Source organism: Lepidochelys kempii, chromosome 13 (genome assembly GCF_965140265.1).
Source record: "Lepidochelys kempii isolate rLepKem1 chromosome 13, rLepKem1.hap2, whole genome shotgun sequence".
Classification (NCBI taxonomy): Eukaryota; Metazoa; Chordata; order Testudines; family Cheloniidae; genus Lepidochelys; species Lepidochelys kempii.
The window spans coordinates 16613218-16633780 of NC_133268.1; the positions used below are offsets into that span (position 1 = coordinate 16613218).

The 20563-nt window shown below is 46.0% G+C and overlaps 1 protein-coding gene across 4 annotated transcripts in view; it reads left to right on the forward strand.

Moving 5' to 3' along the window:
• Positions 1-20563, forward strand: part of LOC140897118 (opsin-5-like) — a 67646-nt gene that overhangs the window by 37641 nt on the left and 9442 nt on the right. For all 4 annotated transcript variants that reach the window (XM_073309449.1, XM_073309450.1, XM_073309451.1 and 1 more), the window contains 3 exons: positions 8623-8710; positions 13334-13496; positions 15610-15737. In XM_073309449.1, the coding sequence (XP_073165550.1) occupies positions 8623-8710; positions 13334-13496; positions 15610-15737 (379 nt within the window). The remainder of the gene's footprint in view (positions 1-8622; positions 8711-13333; positions 13497-15609; positions 15738-20563) is intronic.

Below are 20563 nucleotides of genomic sequence, written 5' to 3' on the forward strand. Positions count from 1 at the left end.
GGGAGTCTGGCTTTTTTACCCATGTATAAATAACAATTTGTGGTTGCTCCATTTGTGCGATCTAATGTCATCAGTAATCCATGAAAAGAAATACTGTACCCCACAGAGCTATTAGCCCAACAGTTATCCTCTAGGTAGTCTTGTGTCTTAAATGAAATGCTGCAGATAAAAGCCTGTTAGCAATTTCATGGCATCCCAGTTAGCAGTGTAGTCTAGTGGACTAAGCACAGGACTGGCAGTCAGGAATTTGTAACCGTGAATTCCAGTCTGATATTGACTGCTTTTGTAGTCTTGGGCAAGTCACGCCACTGCTCTGTGCCTCAGTTTCCCCATCTGTAAAATGGAGGTAATACTACTTATCTTGCTTGCAGAATCGCAGAAGTTGAAGGCGGAATAGATCCAACCCATATCCCTGAGAGCAATGCATGATTGTTCCCTACAGTACATTTATATTTCTTTGTCTAGTCCAGCTTTAAAATTCTAAGCACTGGGGTTTCCACTCCTTCCCCTTGGAGACAATACCATGCTTGACACAACTCACTGTCAAGAAGTTTTTCCTGATATTCAGTTCACATTTCTCCTTTCTCAGTTCCAGCCCATTAGTCCAGGTTATACCCCCATGGGGCCTCCTAAATAATTCAAGATCCAAAAAGAGACAGGGAGCCAAATTTTTATCATTTTCACACCTGCTGTCACCTTACTGAGACATTTAAATCCTGCACGTGGAAACTCAGTTCAGCATTTAAATGTCCTTTCAACCAGAGCATTCAAACCCAGTGTCTGGATATTCTATTGCATCCCACATCTCTGAAAATAGGGCCCAGCTAATCAATGCAATGAAGAGACACAGAAAAGCTGTTGCCAGGTTGAATGAGCTGCAAGGATGAAGCTCTCCAGCACACTCTCACTTTCTCTCTCTTTGGAGATAGCTATTACTGTGTATTCAATATTCTCTCACATCACTGGGGGATGGACTAGTCATGCATCTAGGATAGCACTATCTGTCAAATGGATCTCATAAGTGATTCCTCAGTACACTGCTTAGGACCCGCTCTTCTGAGCTGCTCTGCCGGGGGCGGGGGGACACAACAACAACAGAGGGGGGGGGTGTACATACACACACTGCTGGCTGTCCAGTTACCTCCAGTATGCACTAGTTCTGGGACAGCCTTTATAGGAGAACTCACCTAACACACCTTCAGCACATATCACCTCTGGCTTCATACTTCATCGCAGGGTGGGAGCTCCTCATTCCACCGACAGTTTGTGCTGGTGTCATTTGGCCTGCCCAGCACATGGGGAGCCCTCTCTTCACGTTGTCTTCAGCTGAATTCCTTTTAGAACACCTGTGGTTCTATTATTCATTGGCATGGCTCCTATTTATTAGGGGCTCATATGGTACACATGTGGAGGGCAGAGAGCAAGGAACAGAAATAATGCAGGTATTAAATATCCCAGAAGCAGGCTAGCAGCCATTAAAACATAATTATCTCATTATTTTCTCCCCTTCCTCCCCTGTTTTTTTTTAAATGAGTAAAATATTTTTCCATTTATTTGTTATCAGCAGAGGGAGTGAATATTCTGAAAAGCATCAAACGTTCCACTTTACTACCCTCTATTAACTTTCTAAGCACCTTGGAACCTTTGGTTCAGCTGCATGAAATAACATAATAATTAAATAAATAATTAGACCAATAAAACATGATGACTTAGGCATCCTAAGAAAGTGAACATAACTTTAACTTTTTTTAAAAAATACACCCATATCAGCAAGCTTACTGTCTATCCTGCCAGGATTTTAAATGAGGAAGTACTTGGAATAAACAAACAAACAAACAAACAAATTACCAACCAGAAACAGCCATGAAATGTGGGGACAGAAGGTGATTCAACAGTTCCTCAAAAACAGATGTGTCTGCCTCATCTTCTTTCTAGTGCCATTTCAGATATCACATGGCAATGGAAAATTAGAAAAGGTCCCGCTGGTGTGTGAATGGTTTTGGAAGTTTCACACCACATCATCAAATGAAGAACTGCGGCCAGATCCTCAGCAGGTATAAAATTGGTGTCACTCTATTGACTTCAGTAGCGCAATGCTGATTTACACCTGCTAAGGATCAGGCCCCTGGTGTATAGTGCAAGAAACAAGAAGACTTTTTTTAAAAAAAGTGTGGGCTCCAAGGATATAAAATAGACAATTCCTTTAATTTAACCCCTTTTGACTGTAAAATCAAAGTCCTGTTATGGAGCAGGAATCTCCATGAAGCAGTTTGTGCAATCATTTGGGTACAGAAATGGTTTAAAATAAACCCCACAACTAGTATTTGGGTTGTCAGGAGCAAATCCTGTAGCCTTTCATGGCCTGGGAATTTGCTGTTACCCACAGGATAGCAGTTAGTTGAATTGCATGAGAAAGAATAATCATTAAAAAACACCTTAAGCCTGATGTATCAATACTGGCACTTGGTGCACCTTCAAGATGCAGCCATACATCCTTGGCTGCAGAAGATTTTTTAAATGTATGAAGCATCATCTCTTTCCAAAAAGCATTTATTGGAATCCAGCCTCTTTGCACTTGAGGTGCTGCAACTCATGGAAGGGGTAGCAAATGGCAGAGTGTCCACATACGGTGACCCAACCCTCGGTGGACTGTAAGATAGGAGGCCATATGGAAAATGCCTTTAGCAGCTAGAATCAAGCAGCATGGCTGTGTGTGCGATTATCCTGATGAGGACATATTTTACTGAATGCTCACTGGTTACTTCTTTACAAATCATTACAGGATCTCAGGATTTGAAGGCGTATCACTGTAGTGGGGGTGAGGTGGAGTCGCACCAGCAGAGGGTGGGCACTAAAAAGCACAACACCCCATAAAACTTCTTTGTGAGCATTAGGAATGCACCTACAAGCTACATCTCTTTGTGGTATGCTCAATTATGCCCTCTCCCTCATGCCAGTCATACTTTATGGTCTGGTAAGATGGAGGAAGATGGGACCATGGCCCCTTTGAGGCACCACAGGGTGCTCTCCATGGGAGCAGGGAGGGAGCAGTCCCTGAGCTCCTCAAAGCAACAGAACTTCAATTGTGCCTACTTCTGAGATGCACTCTGTAAGGTGGGACAGACTCCTTGTATCCTTCTCCTGCACCACTGTGCATCTGTGTGAAGGGACAAGCACAATTTAGCCCTGTATATATTAGATATATAGTCTCAGATTTTCTACACTGATGCATGCATGTGTGCTGACGTTTGCAGGTGTAAATCGGGGTACACAAGTATATGCTCCACATATTGTGTGCCTGAAAATCTGGCCCACAGTGATGAGAGCTTCTTGGTGTCTGGGTTTCAGAGGTGATGAGCAATCTCTGCTCCTATTGAAATCCACTGGAACTGTTGGTGCAAAACACTTGTGAAAATCAGGCCCTGATGCTGTTTTCCCAGCTCTGTCATTCCCTCTCTGGGTGGCCTCAGCCAAGTAGGTCTCTTTTTTTCAAAGGTAAAGACTGGAGTGAATCATTTCAGAATAAAATGGCATCATTTGTTTGTTACTGCAGCATGTAATCTGGTGATAGAGATGGGTGAAAGCAAGACAGGTCAGTGCTGGAGGGTACCTTCACCAAGTGAACCTTTAAGAGGGACTTGAAGGAGGCAGCGAGGTTGCAGGCTACGTGGGGTCATGGCAGATGCTGCAGGCACAGGCCAGAAGCGAATAAAGATGGGGACGTATTGTGTTCTTTATTGGCATCCCATTGTCCTAAATGAAAAATAAAAATTAAGGCCCATTTGTTGCAAGAGAAGAATTATGATAATTTGTTTCCTGTGGGAAAAGTCTTGCTTTTCTAAAACTTGTGGCCACACCCTCAACTGGGTAAATTGGCCTAGCTGTGGATAGCTGTAGAGCTAGACTGATTCACGTCACATTGAGATCTGGCCTTGGATTTCTAGGTAAACTGAGTTAATGAACAAACAGCAGCTTTGATGGGGCAGAACATTCTGTTCTACTTTGTACAGGTTCTTGTACTACACCCATCACAAAAGTGCTTGAAGAGAGTTGTCAAGGTTCCTTCCCCACTCTGAACTCTAGGGTGGAGATGTGGGGACCTGCATGAAAACCCCATAAGCTTATTTTTACCAGCTTAGGTTAAAAACTTCCCCAAGGTACAAACTATTTTCCTTTTTCCCTTGGACTTTATTGCTGCCACCACCAAGCGTCTAACAGATATATAACCAGGAAAGAGCCTGCTTGGAAACGTCTTTCCCCCCAAAATCCTCCCCAAACCCTACACCCCCTTTCCTGGGGAAGGCTTGATAAAAATCCTCACCAATTTGCATAGGTGAACACAGACCCAAACCCTTGGATCTTAAGAACAATGAAAAAGCAATCAGGTTCTTAAAAGAAGAATTTTAATTGAAGAAAAAAAAAGTAAAAGAATCACCTCTGTAAAATCAGGATGGTAAATACCTTACAGGGTAATCAGATTCAAAACAGAGAATCCCTCTAGGCAAAACCTTAAGTTACAAAAAGACACAAAAACAGGAATATCCATTCCATTCAGCACAGCTATTTTATCAGCCATTTAAACAAAACAGAATCTAACGCATATCTAGCTAGATTACTTACTAAGTTCTAAGACTCCATTCCTGTTCTGTTCCCGGCAAAAGCATCACACACACAGAGAGAGCCTTTGTTTCTCCCCCCTCCAGCTCTGAAAATATCTTGTCTCCTCATTGGTCATTTTGGTCAGGTGCCAGCGAGGTTATCCTAGCTTCTTACAGGTGAAAGGGTTTTTCCTTTGGCCAGGAGGGATTTTAAAGGTGTTTACCCTTCCCTTTATATTTATGACAAGAGTAATCAAGCAACATCAACAAAATAAGTTTTATACAATGCTTATGGAGACTTAACCAGAGACCACATTATTAAATTGCCTTCAGCGCTTTAGCTGTTTGCCTTTCAATCCAGGACACACTCTTTAACTGAATACAAAGTTGATTGTTTGGCTGGAGGGAGGACGTGGGTGAAACCGGAGGACAAACGTTGTGTAATCCTTGTTGTTCGGGGGAAGTATCTACAGACCCACATAGTCCATGAGGCTAACAACCTTTAATATGCCATCAGCTTAATAGAAACAAACCCCAAACCCCACAGTAAGACAACTGCTCACAGGTAAGGGCCTGATCCAAAGCCCAGTGCAATCAATGGAACGACTCCTACTGGTTTCAGTGGGGTTTGGATCAAACCTTAAACCTACCTCTTCCTCTGGGTCTTCCTGAGCATCTTGGGTGAAATCTTGACTCCTTTGACTTAAATGGAGCAGGAGTTAACCCCTTCTTTTATGCTTAGAGTGTAAACTGCTGAAGGCAGGGCCTGTCTTTGGTTTTGTCCTGCACAGGGCTGAGTACATTATCAGTCCTTAGCAAATAACGTTTACCCAGGGGAGCTCAGACCAGATCAGCAGCTGGCCTTCAACAAGGACCTTCCTCATGCTAACTCCAAGGGTGGCCCACCATCTTTGACAGAACTGGCTAGTATGTACTAGCTGTAAGTGAATCTGAAAAAGGTTTGGTGGTTCAGCTCAGAGGAGCATCCAATAGTCCTGAATGTCTTTGCAGTGGGAATCTCCCAGGAACAGGCTTTCTTGCATGTTTCACAGTGCACCTGGGTTTGTCTGGGTTGTATATAATGAAAACTGTATTTCTGCTCGGTTCTTGGATGAAACCAGGAAGCTCAGGAACAGGAAAGTTTAAAAGAAGGGAATTGGATGATTCTGGGCCTAGGCAATGGGTTGGGGAGCCTTTTGAAACAGAGGAATCAGTTTGAGTCCAGCTCAAGTCAATAGTGACAGAAAGTGGTTACTGCCAGATTAGAACGTTAGAATGGCCATACTGGGTCGGACCAATGATCCACCTAGCCCAGCATCCCGTCTTCCAACAGTAGCCAATGCCAGGTGCTTCAGAAAGCATGAACAAAACCGGGCAATTATCACGTTATCCATCCCTTGTCGTCCACTCCCAGCTTCTGGCAATTAGAGGCTCAGGGACACCCAGAGCATGGGATTGTGTCCCTGACCATCTTGGCTAATAGCCATTGATGGATCTATCCTCCACGAACTTACCTAATTCTTTTTTTGAACCTGTTAAAGTCTTGGCCTTCACAACGTCTCCTGGCAACAAGTTCCACAGGTTGACTGTGTGTTGTGTGAAGTAGTACTTCCTTTTGTTTGTTTTAAACCAGCAGCCTATTAATTTCATTGGATGAACCCTGGTTCTTGTGTTATGTGAAGGGGGTAAATAACACTTCCTTATTAACTTTCTCTACACCATTCATAGTTTTATAGACCTTTATCATATCCCCCCTTAGTGGTTTCTTTTCTGAGCTGAAAAGTCCCAGTCTTATTAAGCACTCCTCATATGGAAGCAGTTCCATACCCCTAATTATTTTGTTTCCCTTCTGTGTACTTTTTCCAATTCTAATATATCTTTTTTGAGATGGGGCAACCAGATCTGCACACAGTATTCAAGGTGTGGCTGTATCCATGGATTTATATAGTGGCATTATATTTTCTGTCTTATTATCTATCCCTTTCCTAATGGTTCCTAACGTTTGTTAGCTGTTTTGACTGCCACTGCAAAGTGAGCCTATGTTTTCAGACAACTAACAATGTTGCTCAGTGGCATGTGTGGTTGCAGTCCAGTCTCCAGCGTTGTCCACACGACAAATACCACAACATTGCAGTGGGCACTGATTACCCTGGTATCCCCTAAGTCCCCTGGGAGGCAGCAATCTGGTATGAAGTGGAGTAGGAGGCAGGATAGGGTGATGTGACCAGGGGGTCATACATTCCTACATTTCCATAGGGGCCTTCATACCAAAATACCCCACATTTTATAGAAACAGCTCCAGTGAAATGCAGCCACTTATAGGCCAGGTTATCACAGTGCACAACCGTGAGGGCAGGAAAATTTTGGACAAGGATACGAGAGCAAACCTTTGTTGGTAAGTGTAATAGAATCTGGGGAGTACAGTTCCAGCTGGCTGGCCTCACTTTTGCAGATACGATTTGTGCCAGCAAAAAGTATGGGCTCAAAATTTGCACCCACAATGTTTGAGTCTGCTATTTTGCACCAGCAATTCATAAGTATTGGTGTGTGGGTAACTAATTACCTGCTCCATGCCCACAAGAGCTAATATTTGCACTTGCACCTAACTGTAGATGCACAATTACATTTGCGTGGGCGCAAATATGCCTCCTGGAATTACACTCCCACCCTTTTTTGCAGGTGGTTGTTGTATTCACAGATAAGGCAGGTAGCTCTTAGCCCTTTAGTGGCCATGCACAATAGACAGAACCTTGGGCTTGACATTCTCCCTGAAAGAGTTGTGTATAATAAATTTATTGGCTTCTCATTTCATAGAGATAAGATGGGTGAGGTAATATCTTTTATTGGACCAACTTCTGCTGGTGCAAGAGACAAGCTTTAGAGTTTACACAAAGCTCCTTTTCAGGTCTGGCATCTCAGTTTATCTCAGATGGACGAACCGCTGAAAAGTGGTACTGAAAACTGCACAATGGGCCCCCAATATTATAACTCCTCTGCTTATGGAATTTCAGGAAATAAACAGGGAAGGGAGAGTGAGAAGCAGAAGGTGCCAAAGGAAACAGCAGTTTTCTCTTTCCCAGGGTTTAGGTGCTATATTTCTCCAACTGTGGCAGATAAATCTATCCATCAGAAAGACATTGATTTGTATTTTATGTATACCATAACCAACCTCTTGCCTGTGTGGGCAGAAAGTCATAACCAGCCACTCAGGGCCATGTTTTCAGCACAACCACTTTTGTATGAGCAACTGATTGGCCTAACAAAAGTGATTCTGGGGGTGTTTTGCATGTGCAAATGGCTATCAGTGTGCAGAGACCAGGCAGATAGGTGGAAATTAGGGTTTTGCACATGCAAAGAAGTGGCCATGCATATTTGGAGGCTGCCTTGGGCTTGGCTGAAAACCTAGCCCTTCAATTTTATTTCTACTCGTCACCTTGCATGTATAGTCTATTGCGATCTTCATGAGTTTAACACATGCAACAAATGGATGTCAGGCCCTAATGTATCCCACTGGCAGATGAGAAAGATGCTTGATATAAAACCACTTCGCTAAAATAGGGCAAAACTCCCATTGACTTAAATGGGGCCAGGTTTCACCCAGGGGGAGGAACATGGCAACTGAATCAGCGAGTGGCCTTTTTGTCATGTGAAATATCCAAGTCAGATGCTTTTAAAAAGTATTAACTTGCAGCTAGTCAGTGTAATTTGTAATTAACTATACCATGCTCTGAGTGAGATGACCAGCAGCTATGCAGTCCAGCCTGATCTTATCATCCGCCCACTGCACAGCCAGTTAGCTGAGCACCACACTCTGTATTAACTGCACCACTCCCTTTATTCACAGCATCCATGCAATGTGCATGCAGTTTCCAGCCACTGACTTTTGTCTATCCACAGCCTGAGGAAGAGCTCATGCCAAAAATGTGTCTTTCCAACAGCCATGCTCCCCTAGGAAGAGGGAAAACTGAACATTCCTTAATTAACCAAAATTCACCTCCCCTTACATTTGCATTCTGTTTTGCAGATGGGAAATGCCTCTGATTCCTCAGCGTTCACGTCCACCTTATCAGAGAGAGAAGACCTGATTTTCGGCACACTCTATTTGCTCTTTGGTAAGGAAAGACTTCTTCTTATGCAGGTGATCTCACACCCATCTCCATCAAGGATGGCATGGCACAAGCTACTGACATGTCTGTCACAGGGAGATTCAGGCACCTTGCATTCACGTCCACTAATAGTTTATTACTTCCAGAAAAGTGTTCCATATCCCTTGGGTCCATCTGCGCTCACTCCACTCACACTCTCCTCCATCACAGACGAGTGGCATGAGCAAAGGACTTTCTGGGTTCTACTCCTGAAACCAATTTCCTCTGGGTCCTTGGGCAAACCACATCAGTGCTCCGGGCCTCAGTTTCTCCACGTGCAAAATGTGGCTAATAATACATATCTCCTTCACAAAGGCTTGTGAGGATGTATTCAAGTTTTAAAATGCTTTGAAGTTGAAGAGTGATATATAACGCCCTGATACAACTCTTACTGCAGCCAGCCATTGGGAATAGGATCAGGCCTCAGATACTTAGCATTATTATTAGCTTCAAGCATGCAAAATGCATTAAGCTCAAGGAGTGTGCACACCTCTGAGCTGCTCTTCACTATCAGCAGGAGGCACTGGTGACATCTGAAAGCCAATAAGCGAAACTGAGGTGTAAAGACATGCTTTGACAAGGCCTAATCTTGGCTAAAGTGAGCAATGCCATAGATTCCCATGGGGCTGCTGCTGCTCACATGAGTAAGACAAGCAGTGTTTTGTCTGTAAAAATAACAGTGAGGAAAGTAAGGAGAAAAGCTGGCCAGCAAAATTCCAGTAAAACAATGTTTTGGCAGAATTTGTCAATTCCGCAAAATCAAAATGTTCTGTGGAGATGGTTCGATTTGGCCAAAGTGCCAATGGGATTCAGCTGGGGTTTCTGTAAGAAGCCTGCCTGGTTCCCTGCCAGCTTGTCCTCCTGGTTGTTGGGCAGCTATGTGGTGCACCATTGGAGAGCCTGAATTTCCAGGGCATGTGGCTCTGGGGCAGGCCGCCCCTGCAGACTGCCTTGGGGATGGGAACTCCAGGGCTTGCAGGGTCTGTGACTGCAGGGCAGCTCACCAGGTGGACCACCCTGAGGCTGGGGCTCCACTCGCTTTTGAAGAGAATGTTGGAATTTTTTATTTAGTTCCTCACTGAAACAAAACCAGATGTCAAAATACTGAAATCCTCTGGGAAAGAAATTAGCTCTCTTCGCCCAGCTCTAGGAATGAGTGTGAGCTGTGAGTGAAGCCCTGTGGTACACACTGTGGTGTGGGGAGAGGTGAATAAATCCTGAAAGAAAATGAAGGATAATCTGCAAACGAATGCTGGGCTTCCCCAGCACTCATAGAGCCAGATCCTGTTCTCAGGGAGGGATAGTTCACTGGTTTGAGCATTGGTCTGCTAAACCCAGGGTTGTGAGTTCAATCCTTGAGGGGACCATTTGGGATCTGGGGCAAAAATTGGGGATTGGTCCTACTTTGAGCAGGGGGTTGGACTTGATGACCTCCTGAGGTCCCTGCCAACCCTGATATTCTATGAAAAAGTGGAATAACTCCATTGCAGCCAGTAGAATTACCAGTTTAACTGAAAGCAGGATTTCACACACTGTCCCACACAGCTGCCTTCTCAATGACTTGACCATTTCAGGTTTCAATAGCTAGCAAGGTAAATTAATCAGCGTGTCTTCTGTCTATGGCTAGGAGATGCTTAATGATGCACCGAACAAAGGATCTCTGCTGTCAGGGAGAGAAGGATTAATGGCTTGGATGCCTCTGGAAAAAAGAGTTTGTGACATAAAGTGATCACCCAGGGTGTCCGATCGGGCACGGGCTCCCGACCTAGACATGGATCACCCAGGCCCTACATCTCAAAGACCACTTGCTAGGTCAGAATTTTGTCCCCTGACCAACAAGCCTGCCTTGTGCCGTTCCTCTGTACCCTTCCCACAGCTTAAACCCAGGCTGGTCAAGTCCTTGTATTTTCATTCTTATGTGTTTAGATGGCAGTTTATTCTAAAGCCAAAAGATTCCCAACAGCAGCGTTGCCAGCGCTCAAGATTTAATCACAAGTCTTGTGACATCTGGTGTTTCTCACAGAGCCCAGCCATGTGCAGTCATGTGATTACATGCAAATCGCCCCTTTCAACAAAGTCTCTGGCTCTTGTGGTGGACGAAAAGCTTGAAAATGTGTCCCAACTGCCCCCGGAAGGCTCAACAGCCATAAGGCAAAAGAAAAACAACCTAGCTTGTTCGGGTTGTTTAAACCTCCTGATTTTTAGGGGCCCAACTCATGAGCGTTGAATGCTTGAGGTTAGCAACACTGCAGTAGCTGATTCCCAGTCAAAGCGAGGGAGGGAAGGACCAGTCTGCCCACACCCCTGCCTGGGATGCTGCATTTCACATCCTAATTTTCCTCCATCCCACTCCACCCAAATGTGGTGATCTTCCACTTTTACTATCAGAGAAAATTCACTTCAGAAACCAGGAACCAATCGCAAAGTAAAGTCATAGGAAATCTTACCTGAACGTATGCTGAAGAAATGGATCCCATGTCATTTTAAACAGCCTGAGCTCATACATTCATGGGGGCCTTTGGCCCACTCTGTGTCCCATGTGTCGACCTCTGTAAGATGAGAGGTGTGCAAGCAATGCACAGTAATGCACCCAAAAGAGTGCACGTACAACACACAGGTACACATGCAACTGCACCAGGAGTACACAGAAACACAAACACACGACTACAAAAATGACCATACACACACACAAGGAGACGTGTGCACCCCAGAGCACTCAAACACACACACACGCATATGGAAACAGACACACAAACAAACACACCCGCTTACATAATGAAGTGGCAGACATGGAAAAAACCAGCCTGCTTCATGCCATTCTGAGCTAGCTGGAGGAGGTAAGACTGAGAAAGTTAGCAGCTCTTGCATGCAGCTAAGAAAGATCCTAGAAGATAATAAAGCTAGTAGAATACAGCTAATGAAGAGGCGAGGGAAGGAGTCAAAATAGCTTTGTGGAGGAGTCCTTTAGCAGTGCTGGAAACAAGGATATGCATTTGCAAACTATTTCCCCTTAAGTGACCCATAAAAAGCATTCAAAAACTATGTATCTGAGAGCAAGTCTCCCCTGCAGGAGTCCTACTTATTGAGGAGAACATGTTTATATTAGCCATTATACAGCTTTGGCATGTAATTGTAAGCATAATATTTAATTTACAAGCTAATCCACTGGGAATTAATTCCAGTCCCACATAACCTGCTCCTTGAGTAGCTAGGTTCCCCTTTGCACATACACAGGAAAATTATTTTAGTGTTACTTAACAGACGAAGAAAACCCTGGCTATGAACATTTATTTACCACTGTTGTTTTAAATACATCCCAAGAAAACAAATGGCTTTTTCCTGTTGGTTAGGCTGGATTTACCCTAATCTTCATAATGTCCTTCTTGTTTATGTTGCAAACACAATATTGTACAGCACAGACTCACTAGAGATATTGCCAGGAAGAAATTAAAAGCGGAACATACTCAGCTTCTTGGCATCACCATCATAACAACACTGTCACAAAGCTCACACTCTATCCAACTAGAAGGGGTTGGAGGCACCCTGTCTTCAGCCACAGGAATTCAGCTCTGCCTGGACTCTGTTCCCAGAGTCTGTTTCACTGACATTCTGCCTGCTGCCCCATCCCCAAAAGCATCTAACAATTACAGTCCCATTTAAAGTTGCTCTAAAAGTGCTCAGGCAGCCTCCTGCCTTTGGGTGTCTAATGGTTGTTATTCACTGTGCCAGCTGAAGACACTCTTTTTGCCAAGTACAGCAAGTCCTGGAAGCAGATCATATACCAGGAGGTGACCAGCTTTGAAAAACCTGAAGACACTTCCCCGCCTTTTTTATAGAGGGACAATGATATTTCCAGGAGAGCTTGGAGAGTTGCCTGGCTCTTGCCCTATATCTGGTTACCTAGAGCTCCTTAAAGCAAACTGAAAGGGCAGTTACCAAGTTATTAGAATGGCTATGACTATGCAGAGGAGACAAGGTAATGTTAGTGTGGAAGGAGCATGCCCAGTGTGAACTATATCATTCCAAGAGCCAGAACAAACAGATTGGACCGAGTGCTTGAGCAGTCCATATAAAACCCTGCTTCTTGTCTCCAGCCAGCCTACCTGCCAAACGCTTACTACCATTGCACAAGGTGCTGATGTAGCAGAGGTACAAAGCCAGGTACTTTATTGATCATGTCTGTCCTGGCTGAGTATTCCCCACATACTCACTACACTCCATATTCCTGCACCAGCACGCAGTGGACTCTGGGTAAAAGCTGAGAAGCAGTTTTCTCCTTGGATGTTTCAAAGTCCTGGTTGGCAATTAAGAAGGGATGTGACCCACAGCATTATAGGGCCCCACAGATTCTAAAGTGGGAAATGTGTGTGAGAGATCCTTGTCTGTTCTTCCCTTTACACATTCATACATGCAGTGAGTGGCATCTCTGCACATACACGACTGCCAAATAAACACAACCCATCAGTGTTTGAGGATAGTAGGTGACTAGCAAGTGAGACCTGCCCTCCTTGTCCCTATGTCATGCACTGCACTGCTGCTAGTGAGCTTGGGTATCCTATACTGGGTATGTCTCTCTCTGCCTTTTCTCAGGCATAGTCTCTCTCTGTGGAAATTCCCTGCTCTTGCTGGTGGCCTATCGGAAGAGATCCATGTTGAAACCTGCTGAATTCTTCATTGTGAACCTGGCTATCAGTGACCTGGGCATGACGGTGACCCTCTTCCCTTTGGCCACGCCATCCTTCTTTGCACACAGGTAGCTCATTTGCATAGCATTGCATTTAACGGGCACTTCTGCGGGTGTCAGTTTGCAAATCCTGCCTTGACCTGGAGAAGGAATGAAGACTAGGGGCCAAAGTCTGAGCTCAATCACACCGATGTAAATTTGAAATAACCCCATTGAAAGCAAGGGACTTACACCAGTGTAATTGGGAGCAGAGTTGGGCCCCAGATCTCTCCTAATAGAAATTCATACCCTGCACTGGGAACAGGGATCATTCCCAAGGGAGTGAGCCAAATATAATCAGATATGAGCCACCTCAGCAGGAAGAGCCATCCCTCGCCTCCCCTCAGCAACTCCTCCCCACCCAAGACATAGGCTAGTGCTGCTGGCCCTTCTATGGCTACTACATATGCTCCTCTCAGAGATAGTGGCTCCAATTAGTCCCCTGCACTGGCTCATGCTGCTCCCTTGTTCAGCCTCCTCTGGTTTGCCGTACAGTGCACCTCCCTTCCCCACAGCTCAGCAAGAGGTACGAGCCCAGCCATGAATCTGACCAATGCCTGGTGTTGCAGGTTGGAGTCTATCTGAATCCATGTGGTGTTGTGGGAATGTATCCCCATGGGGCAGTAGGGAGAGTCACAAACGTGGTCCAAAGAAACCACATGTGGCTCATCAGCTGTAGGTCCCCTGCTCTAGAGCCTTGCAACCCTGCAGGACTTGACCATAAGTGTCAGGTTCGGTTGAGGTATGAAAACAGCCTGACCCTCTCAGCCTCGGGTTGGGTCATCTCTGCTCACCGTTCTGCTGGCCGGGGGGTAGGCGAGGTGGCTGCATGCCCCACTCCTGCTGGGTGTCACCACCTCGCTGCTCTCTGTGTGTGCTGCAGAGCGAGCATGCTGACAAGTGGCAGCCCATCTCTCTGTGGCGCACACAGCACAATGTGGTACCAGCAGCACACACAGCCGCCAGCCCGACCCCACAGCCAGCAGGCAGCCAGAGACAGATCGTGGCCATGGGGCGTAGAGCGCAGGGAGCCCCCACCTGGCCCAGGCCACCCCTCAAGGACCAGGTGGCGGATGCCAACACAGGTTCAGGGCAAAGTGTTGGATTCAGGCGGAATCATTTCCAGAACTGACCTGACATCCTCCCGTTGGGTTGGGGTCGGCTGTGCTCAGGTCAGATTTGGGGCCAGGTCGGGCTTTAAAATTAGCCCCCAGCAGACCTCTACTCTGGCTCCACCCCTTGGCCGGGGGCTGGTGGGACTTGTACAGTATGTACCAGCAGGTGCTGCAGCATATTAAAAATGAGCTTTGCTAAGATAAAAGCTTTTAGCCACGTGCAGCGTCCTTTCAAAACTGACTTATCACCTTTCTGTTCTGAGGGAGGTAGCATGGACCAGTGGTTAGGACATGGGACTGGGAGTCAAGAGACCTGAGACTATTCCCAGCTCTGCCACTGACCTGCTGTGTGAACTGGGGCAAGTCACTTTGCCTCTCTGGGCATCAATTTCCCCAATCTGTAAAATGGGGCTATTGATATTAACCATCCTCTGTAAAGATCTTTGAGGTCTGTGGCTGAAAAGTGCTATGTCAGTGCTAAACATTATTACTACTTCCTTAAAACTGACACTCAGGCAGTAATGTGCAAAGAGTGAAACTGTTTCAGTTAAATATACAGAAGGCTCTGGAGCCAGATTTTTAAAAAAGCAATACATGCAGCTTGTGTGTCAACTGCATGCGGGACTAGCTAATCATGGTTATTTGCATTCCCAATGACTCAATTTGTGCTCACAGCCACGGTAATTACGTGTACCGTAGGGGCACACCCACATGCACAACTCCTTTGACAATCAGGCCCTAGGTATTTATTTCCCCATTCCGTTGCATCCACCAGCACAGCCTCCTAGAGCCCAGCTCTACCGCTTAGGTAGTTTTGCTTTCTGTGTCAAACCATGAGCTGGAGTGGTACCAAACTTCTGTAAGAGGGCGTCTGGTTTGACTGGTGTCTGGTCATACCCATGTGACTTCATGAACTGCATAAAGCAACTCAGACAAGTTCCCTCTCAACAGAATCACAAACCTTGCGAGCTCCGCACTTGGTGTAAACGTGAAGGTTTCAATTTTACCTGATGACTTTTCCCTTCCAGATGGCTGTTTAACCATGCGATGTGCACATTCTATGCATTCTCTGGCATGTTCTTTGGCCTGTGCAGTCTTACCAGCCTGACAGTGCTAAGCACGGTTTGCTGCCTGAAGGTCTGTTATCCAGCATATGGTAGGTGCTGGGATGTGTAACCCATGTTACTCTCTCCACTTCTGCCCTCCTGGCTATTACTTCCAGTAACCCCACTCCATCTTCCCCATTCTTTCACAACTTAGGTTAGTCATAAATCTCTTGGCAACAGCCCCTGATAAGCTCTCCATTACGGAACATATTCATAAACATTTTAAATTACTCTCATTAACCCAAACAATAAATACCATAACTACTTGTTTTTCCTCTTCTAATTTGCATATGTAAATTAATCACCATCCCATTTACTGTTTGGCGCCATACAATCAATACAGCAGGTCCTTGGAAGTGTGGGTGGGCGCAAGTTAAATGTATTATTTCACAGCCCCTAATCAAATAGGGTGATGTATTAAAGCTCCAGTGTCCTTGCCATGTACCAACTGTACCCACGACGGGGTGTCAGTTGAGTGATCACTGCTTCCAGAGATCTATGGACCAGCAGTTACTTTCCAAAAGCCATTTCCTAGGGGTGCCAGTGTGGTTGTTGCCCCTTTACCCATACTGTTCTGTGTGGCTTTTGGTTTTAAGGATTTCATGGATCGTCTCAGGGGCTGGCAATTTCACACCAGTCTGAGTGCTGGGCTGCAGATAAAGACAGTTATGCTGCACGTGTGAGCTCCTACCTCAGTGTTAAATACATTTGGCATGACGGACTCTGTTCTTGCACAGTGGAAATGCTGCACATCTGATTTAGGAAGTTCCCTGTTTTATGGCTCTTGGTCTAAGGGTTATTCAGATATAATCACCATCTTTTAGTTGAATGTTAGCCATATGGCTGGTGTTGTGCAAGACAGAAATAAAAAGAAAACCATAGTCCGGCCCCCATAATTGTTCGCAGTCAAGGCAGGGTTTATCCAAACTGATCCTAATGACTAGGGCCCTACCAAATTGACGGCCATGAAAAATGCGTCATGGACCATGAAACCTGGTCTTTTATGTGCTTTTACCCTGTACTCTACAGATGTCACAGGGGAGACCAGCATTTCTGAAACTGGGGGTCCTGACCCAAAAGGGGGTTGCAAGGTTATTTTAGGGGGGTCGTGGTATTGCCACCCCTACTTCTGAGCTGCCTTCAGAGCTGGGTGACCGGAGAGCAGAGGCTTTTGGCCGGGCACTTAGCTTTGAAGGCAGCGCCCTGCCAGCAGCAGTGCAGAAGTAAGGGTGGCGATACTGTACCATGGCACCTTTACTTCTGCGCTGCTGCTTCGGAGCTGGATGGTCAGAGAGCGACGGCCCAGCAGCCGCCGCTCTCCAGCCACCCAGCTCTGAAGGCAGCACCGCTGCCAGCAGCAGCACAGAAGGAAAGGTGGCAGTACTGAACCCCTCCCCCCCCCCGCCCACAACACTCCTTTTTGGGTCAGGACTCCTACAATTACAACACCCTGACATTTCAGATTTAAATAGCTGAAATCATGACATTTAAGATTTTAAAAGTCCTGTGGCCGTGAAATTGACCAAAATGGACCATGAATTTGGTAGGGCCCTACTTCCGACAGATTACACTGCAGAGATAGCAAAACAAAAATGTATTCTAGGCCCAGATTTTTAGGACTGTACCTGCACAAGTTTGCATGCATTTGCACACCTAATCTGTGCACACAATTATTGTGACTGGACATGTAAATGCTTATTGCCATTTTGGAGGATGATTATTAGCTGTGGACCCAAATTAGGTGCCCAGATGAGCACTCATAATTCTGAACGTCTGGGCCTTCCTTTCTCCCTCCCCGCCCCAATAGAGTGAACTCATAGACCTTTTGTCTCATGTATTCCAATGTGAAACATGGAGGTTAGCTTTCTTGGGCCTTTCCTACTTTGGAGAGTGCCTCCACTTAAAAGAGAGGGAGTTAGCAACAGAACATTTTCCATGAAGGGCCCTCAGTCTGAAACGGCTCGGGTCAATTGACCTTCAGGGCACAATACAGGGCATATGCATTTATCGAGAGCCCAGTTCCAATGCGTTATTTACATGGAGTAGTACCTGACTCCAAGTGGTCTCTCAGAAATCAGTGGAAGCACATGCAGTGTCAGAGACTAGCCCATGTGAGTAAGGCTGGCAGAATCAGGCCTCAAAACATGTTAGAAGATAGGGACTTGTTAGGGGCTAAGATGGGTGAGAGGGTGGGAAGTTTGGGGGGCTGCTGGGATCATTAACTGTTCATTTGCAGTTGATTGTTAGGCTATTTTCCACAGAGGGAAAGACTCATGCTACAGCATCTGCCCAGGAACCAGCACTGCTCCTACATACAGCCAGGGCAACGAGCCCTGGGGCACCAATAAAAAGACAGCCGAATGCTGCAAAACTACTTGAATCTTTTCTGGCAAAGTGGTGTGCTTTAGCTAATGCCAAGGAAACAGCTTCCATGTCAGGGCCAGGAAACACTAGGGAGTCAGAGCTGTTTTCATAATCACATGAGTGAGAAGCCTGGGAGACTTCCCACCCACAAATTAAGGTTGGATGGGAGATGGAGTCATTGTGGGTAACATCCACCCTCCGCACTACTTAAACCCCACAGTGGGGTCACTTATGGGGGCCTCAGGAAGACCAGCTGCCTATGGGAGCCTTTGAATCCTCTGTGTGCTATGGAGAGGGGCTCCCTGCCTGCTCCAGACAGGCCAGTGCAGTGGGCAGTTGAGGAAGGCTGAAGGATGAGCCACTGGATCCACAACTGCACAAATGCAGGGGCCAGGAACATCCCACCCCCAACGGGAGGGTTTGAGACGGGCTCTAGAATAGCCAACGAGAGTTAGCGGCTGCACAGAGGCTGCAGGTTGGGCTGACTTCCATTCAGCCTTTGGGCAGGGACGGGTGAGTTTCACAGTGTAGGACAATAACCTGCCCAGGCTTCATCCCAGTGGGAACATTACTCCCCGAGGGTTGTATTTTAAGTACATTGCATCATGAAGCATAATCTGAGAAAACTAGAGCCTATATCTTTATACATAGGCATACAGTAGTGAGCGTATGCCAGACTCATGCAGGTGTGGCATGTAACTCTGTCTCTAATCGGTTCTGGAGACAATTAAGACAGGCTGATTAGAACACCTGCAGCCAATCAAGAAGCTGCTAGAATCAATTGAGGCAGGCTAATCAGGGCACCTGGGTTTAAAAAGGACCTCACTTCAGTTTGTGGTGCGTGTGAGGAGCTAGGAGCTGAGAGTGAGAATGTGTAGTGTTGGAGGACTGAGGAGTACAAGCATTATCAGACACCAGGAGGAAGGTCCTGTGGTGAGGATAAAGAAGGTGTTGGGAGGAGGCCAGGGGGAAGTAGCCCTGGGAGCTGTAGCTGTCGCACAGCTGTTCCAGGAGGCACTCTAGACAGCTGCATTCCACAGGGCCCTGGGCTGGAACCCGGAGCCGAGGGCGGGCCCGGGTTCCCCCCAAACCTCCCAACTCCTGGTCAGACACAGGAGGAGTTGACCTGGACTGTGGGTTCACAAAAACGGCCAAACTGAGGGCTGCCATGAAGCTCCGAGGCGAGCAAATCCACCAATAAGTGCAAGACCCACCAAGGTAGAGGAGGAACTTTATCACAATATATAACACTGGGAAATAATTAACACTGTGGGGCCAAATTTGCCATGGGGCAACTCCCTTTTGCAGCACAATTTTCACCTGCATTATTTTTGCCTGGACATTAGTTGTAGATGCTAATCTGAGTGCTTGCAACACACCAAATTTGGGTGTGAATCAGGCAGTTAAAGAGACATGTACTTAGACTTGCACCTGCTGTTCATTGTCTGGGTACAAACTGCACCCACAAAAGAAGAGCTGAGGGCCAGACACCTCTCTGTAAATGTACCCCATGTTTTTATATTGTCCTGGAGGGATTACTTGCATTTTCTCATTTAGACTGCTGAACTTGCCAACCAACGTATCTTCAAAGAATTTGGATTACAAACAAATATAATAGAAACCAACAACATTAACTTGATTTGCAGACAAATTCTCCAAGACAAGTTCTCCAATAAATTCCCCCTGCAGCAGCCCAGGATGGATACTGAGTGGGAAGGACCCAAGTAGCTGGATTTCAGTCACTCGTTGCAGTGGCATCCATCTTCTGGCTGAGTTTGGTAGATTGGTGATTTATACACACACTAACGTTTTTCTGAAGTGGTGTGCCTGGGGAAGGGAAGTCCAGGTCAGCCTACAACGCAGCATCTCAAAGCAGGCCATGATGCTGGGTAATTAGGGCCTGATCTTGCACCATTGTAGTCAATGGGAGTTCTGACATTGACTCCAGTAAGCAGGCTAGAGCCCTTTGGGGAGCTGTATGCTTAGCAGAACGTGCCATGTACCTTGTAGGAATCCAGATACAGCTAAGTGACTAAACTGACGTCCTGCTTGGTAACAACTAAGTACCTGAAGAACAGACGGGGGTAGTAAGCTTCTGCAGCCCCTGAGCCTTAAACCACCAGTGGCAGCTGCCTTTGCCCCACTCGGGAGCACATACCTCCAGACAGGTTGGAAATGTGCCTTCTGTTCTAGCAGACATGTTTGGCATTTCACCTCTCAATCTTTTTCTTTTCTACACTCGCTCATCCCAGCCACACAGTGGGAGGAAGCAGCACCAAAAGAAGAGAAGCAAATTTTAAATTCTGCAGGAAAAAAACAAAACAAACAAAAAACCCACAAAACCTCCTATAGAACTTTGCTTGGCAAATGCCACTAGCGGCCACATTCTCTGACTTGAGCGGCACAAGGCACCTGCCAAATTCACACTTTTGCAGACCCCAGTGGTGTGATTGCACATACACAAATACTGACAGGAGGAGTTACCCAATTTCCATGTGCAAAATGCCCATTC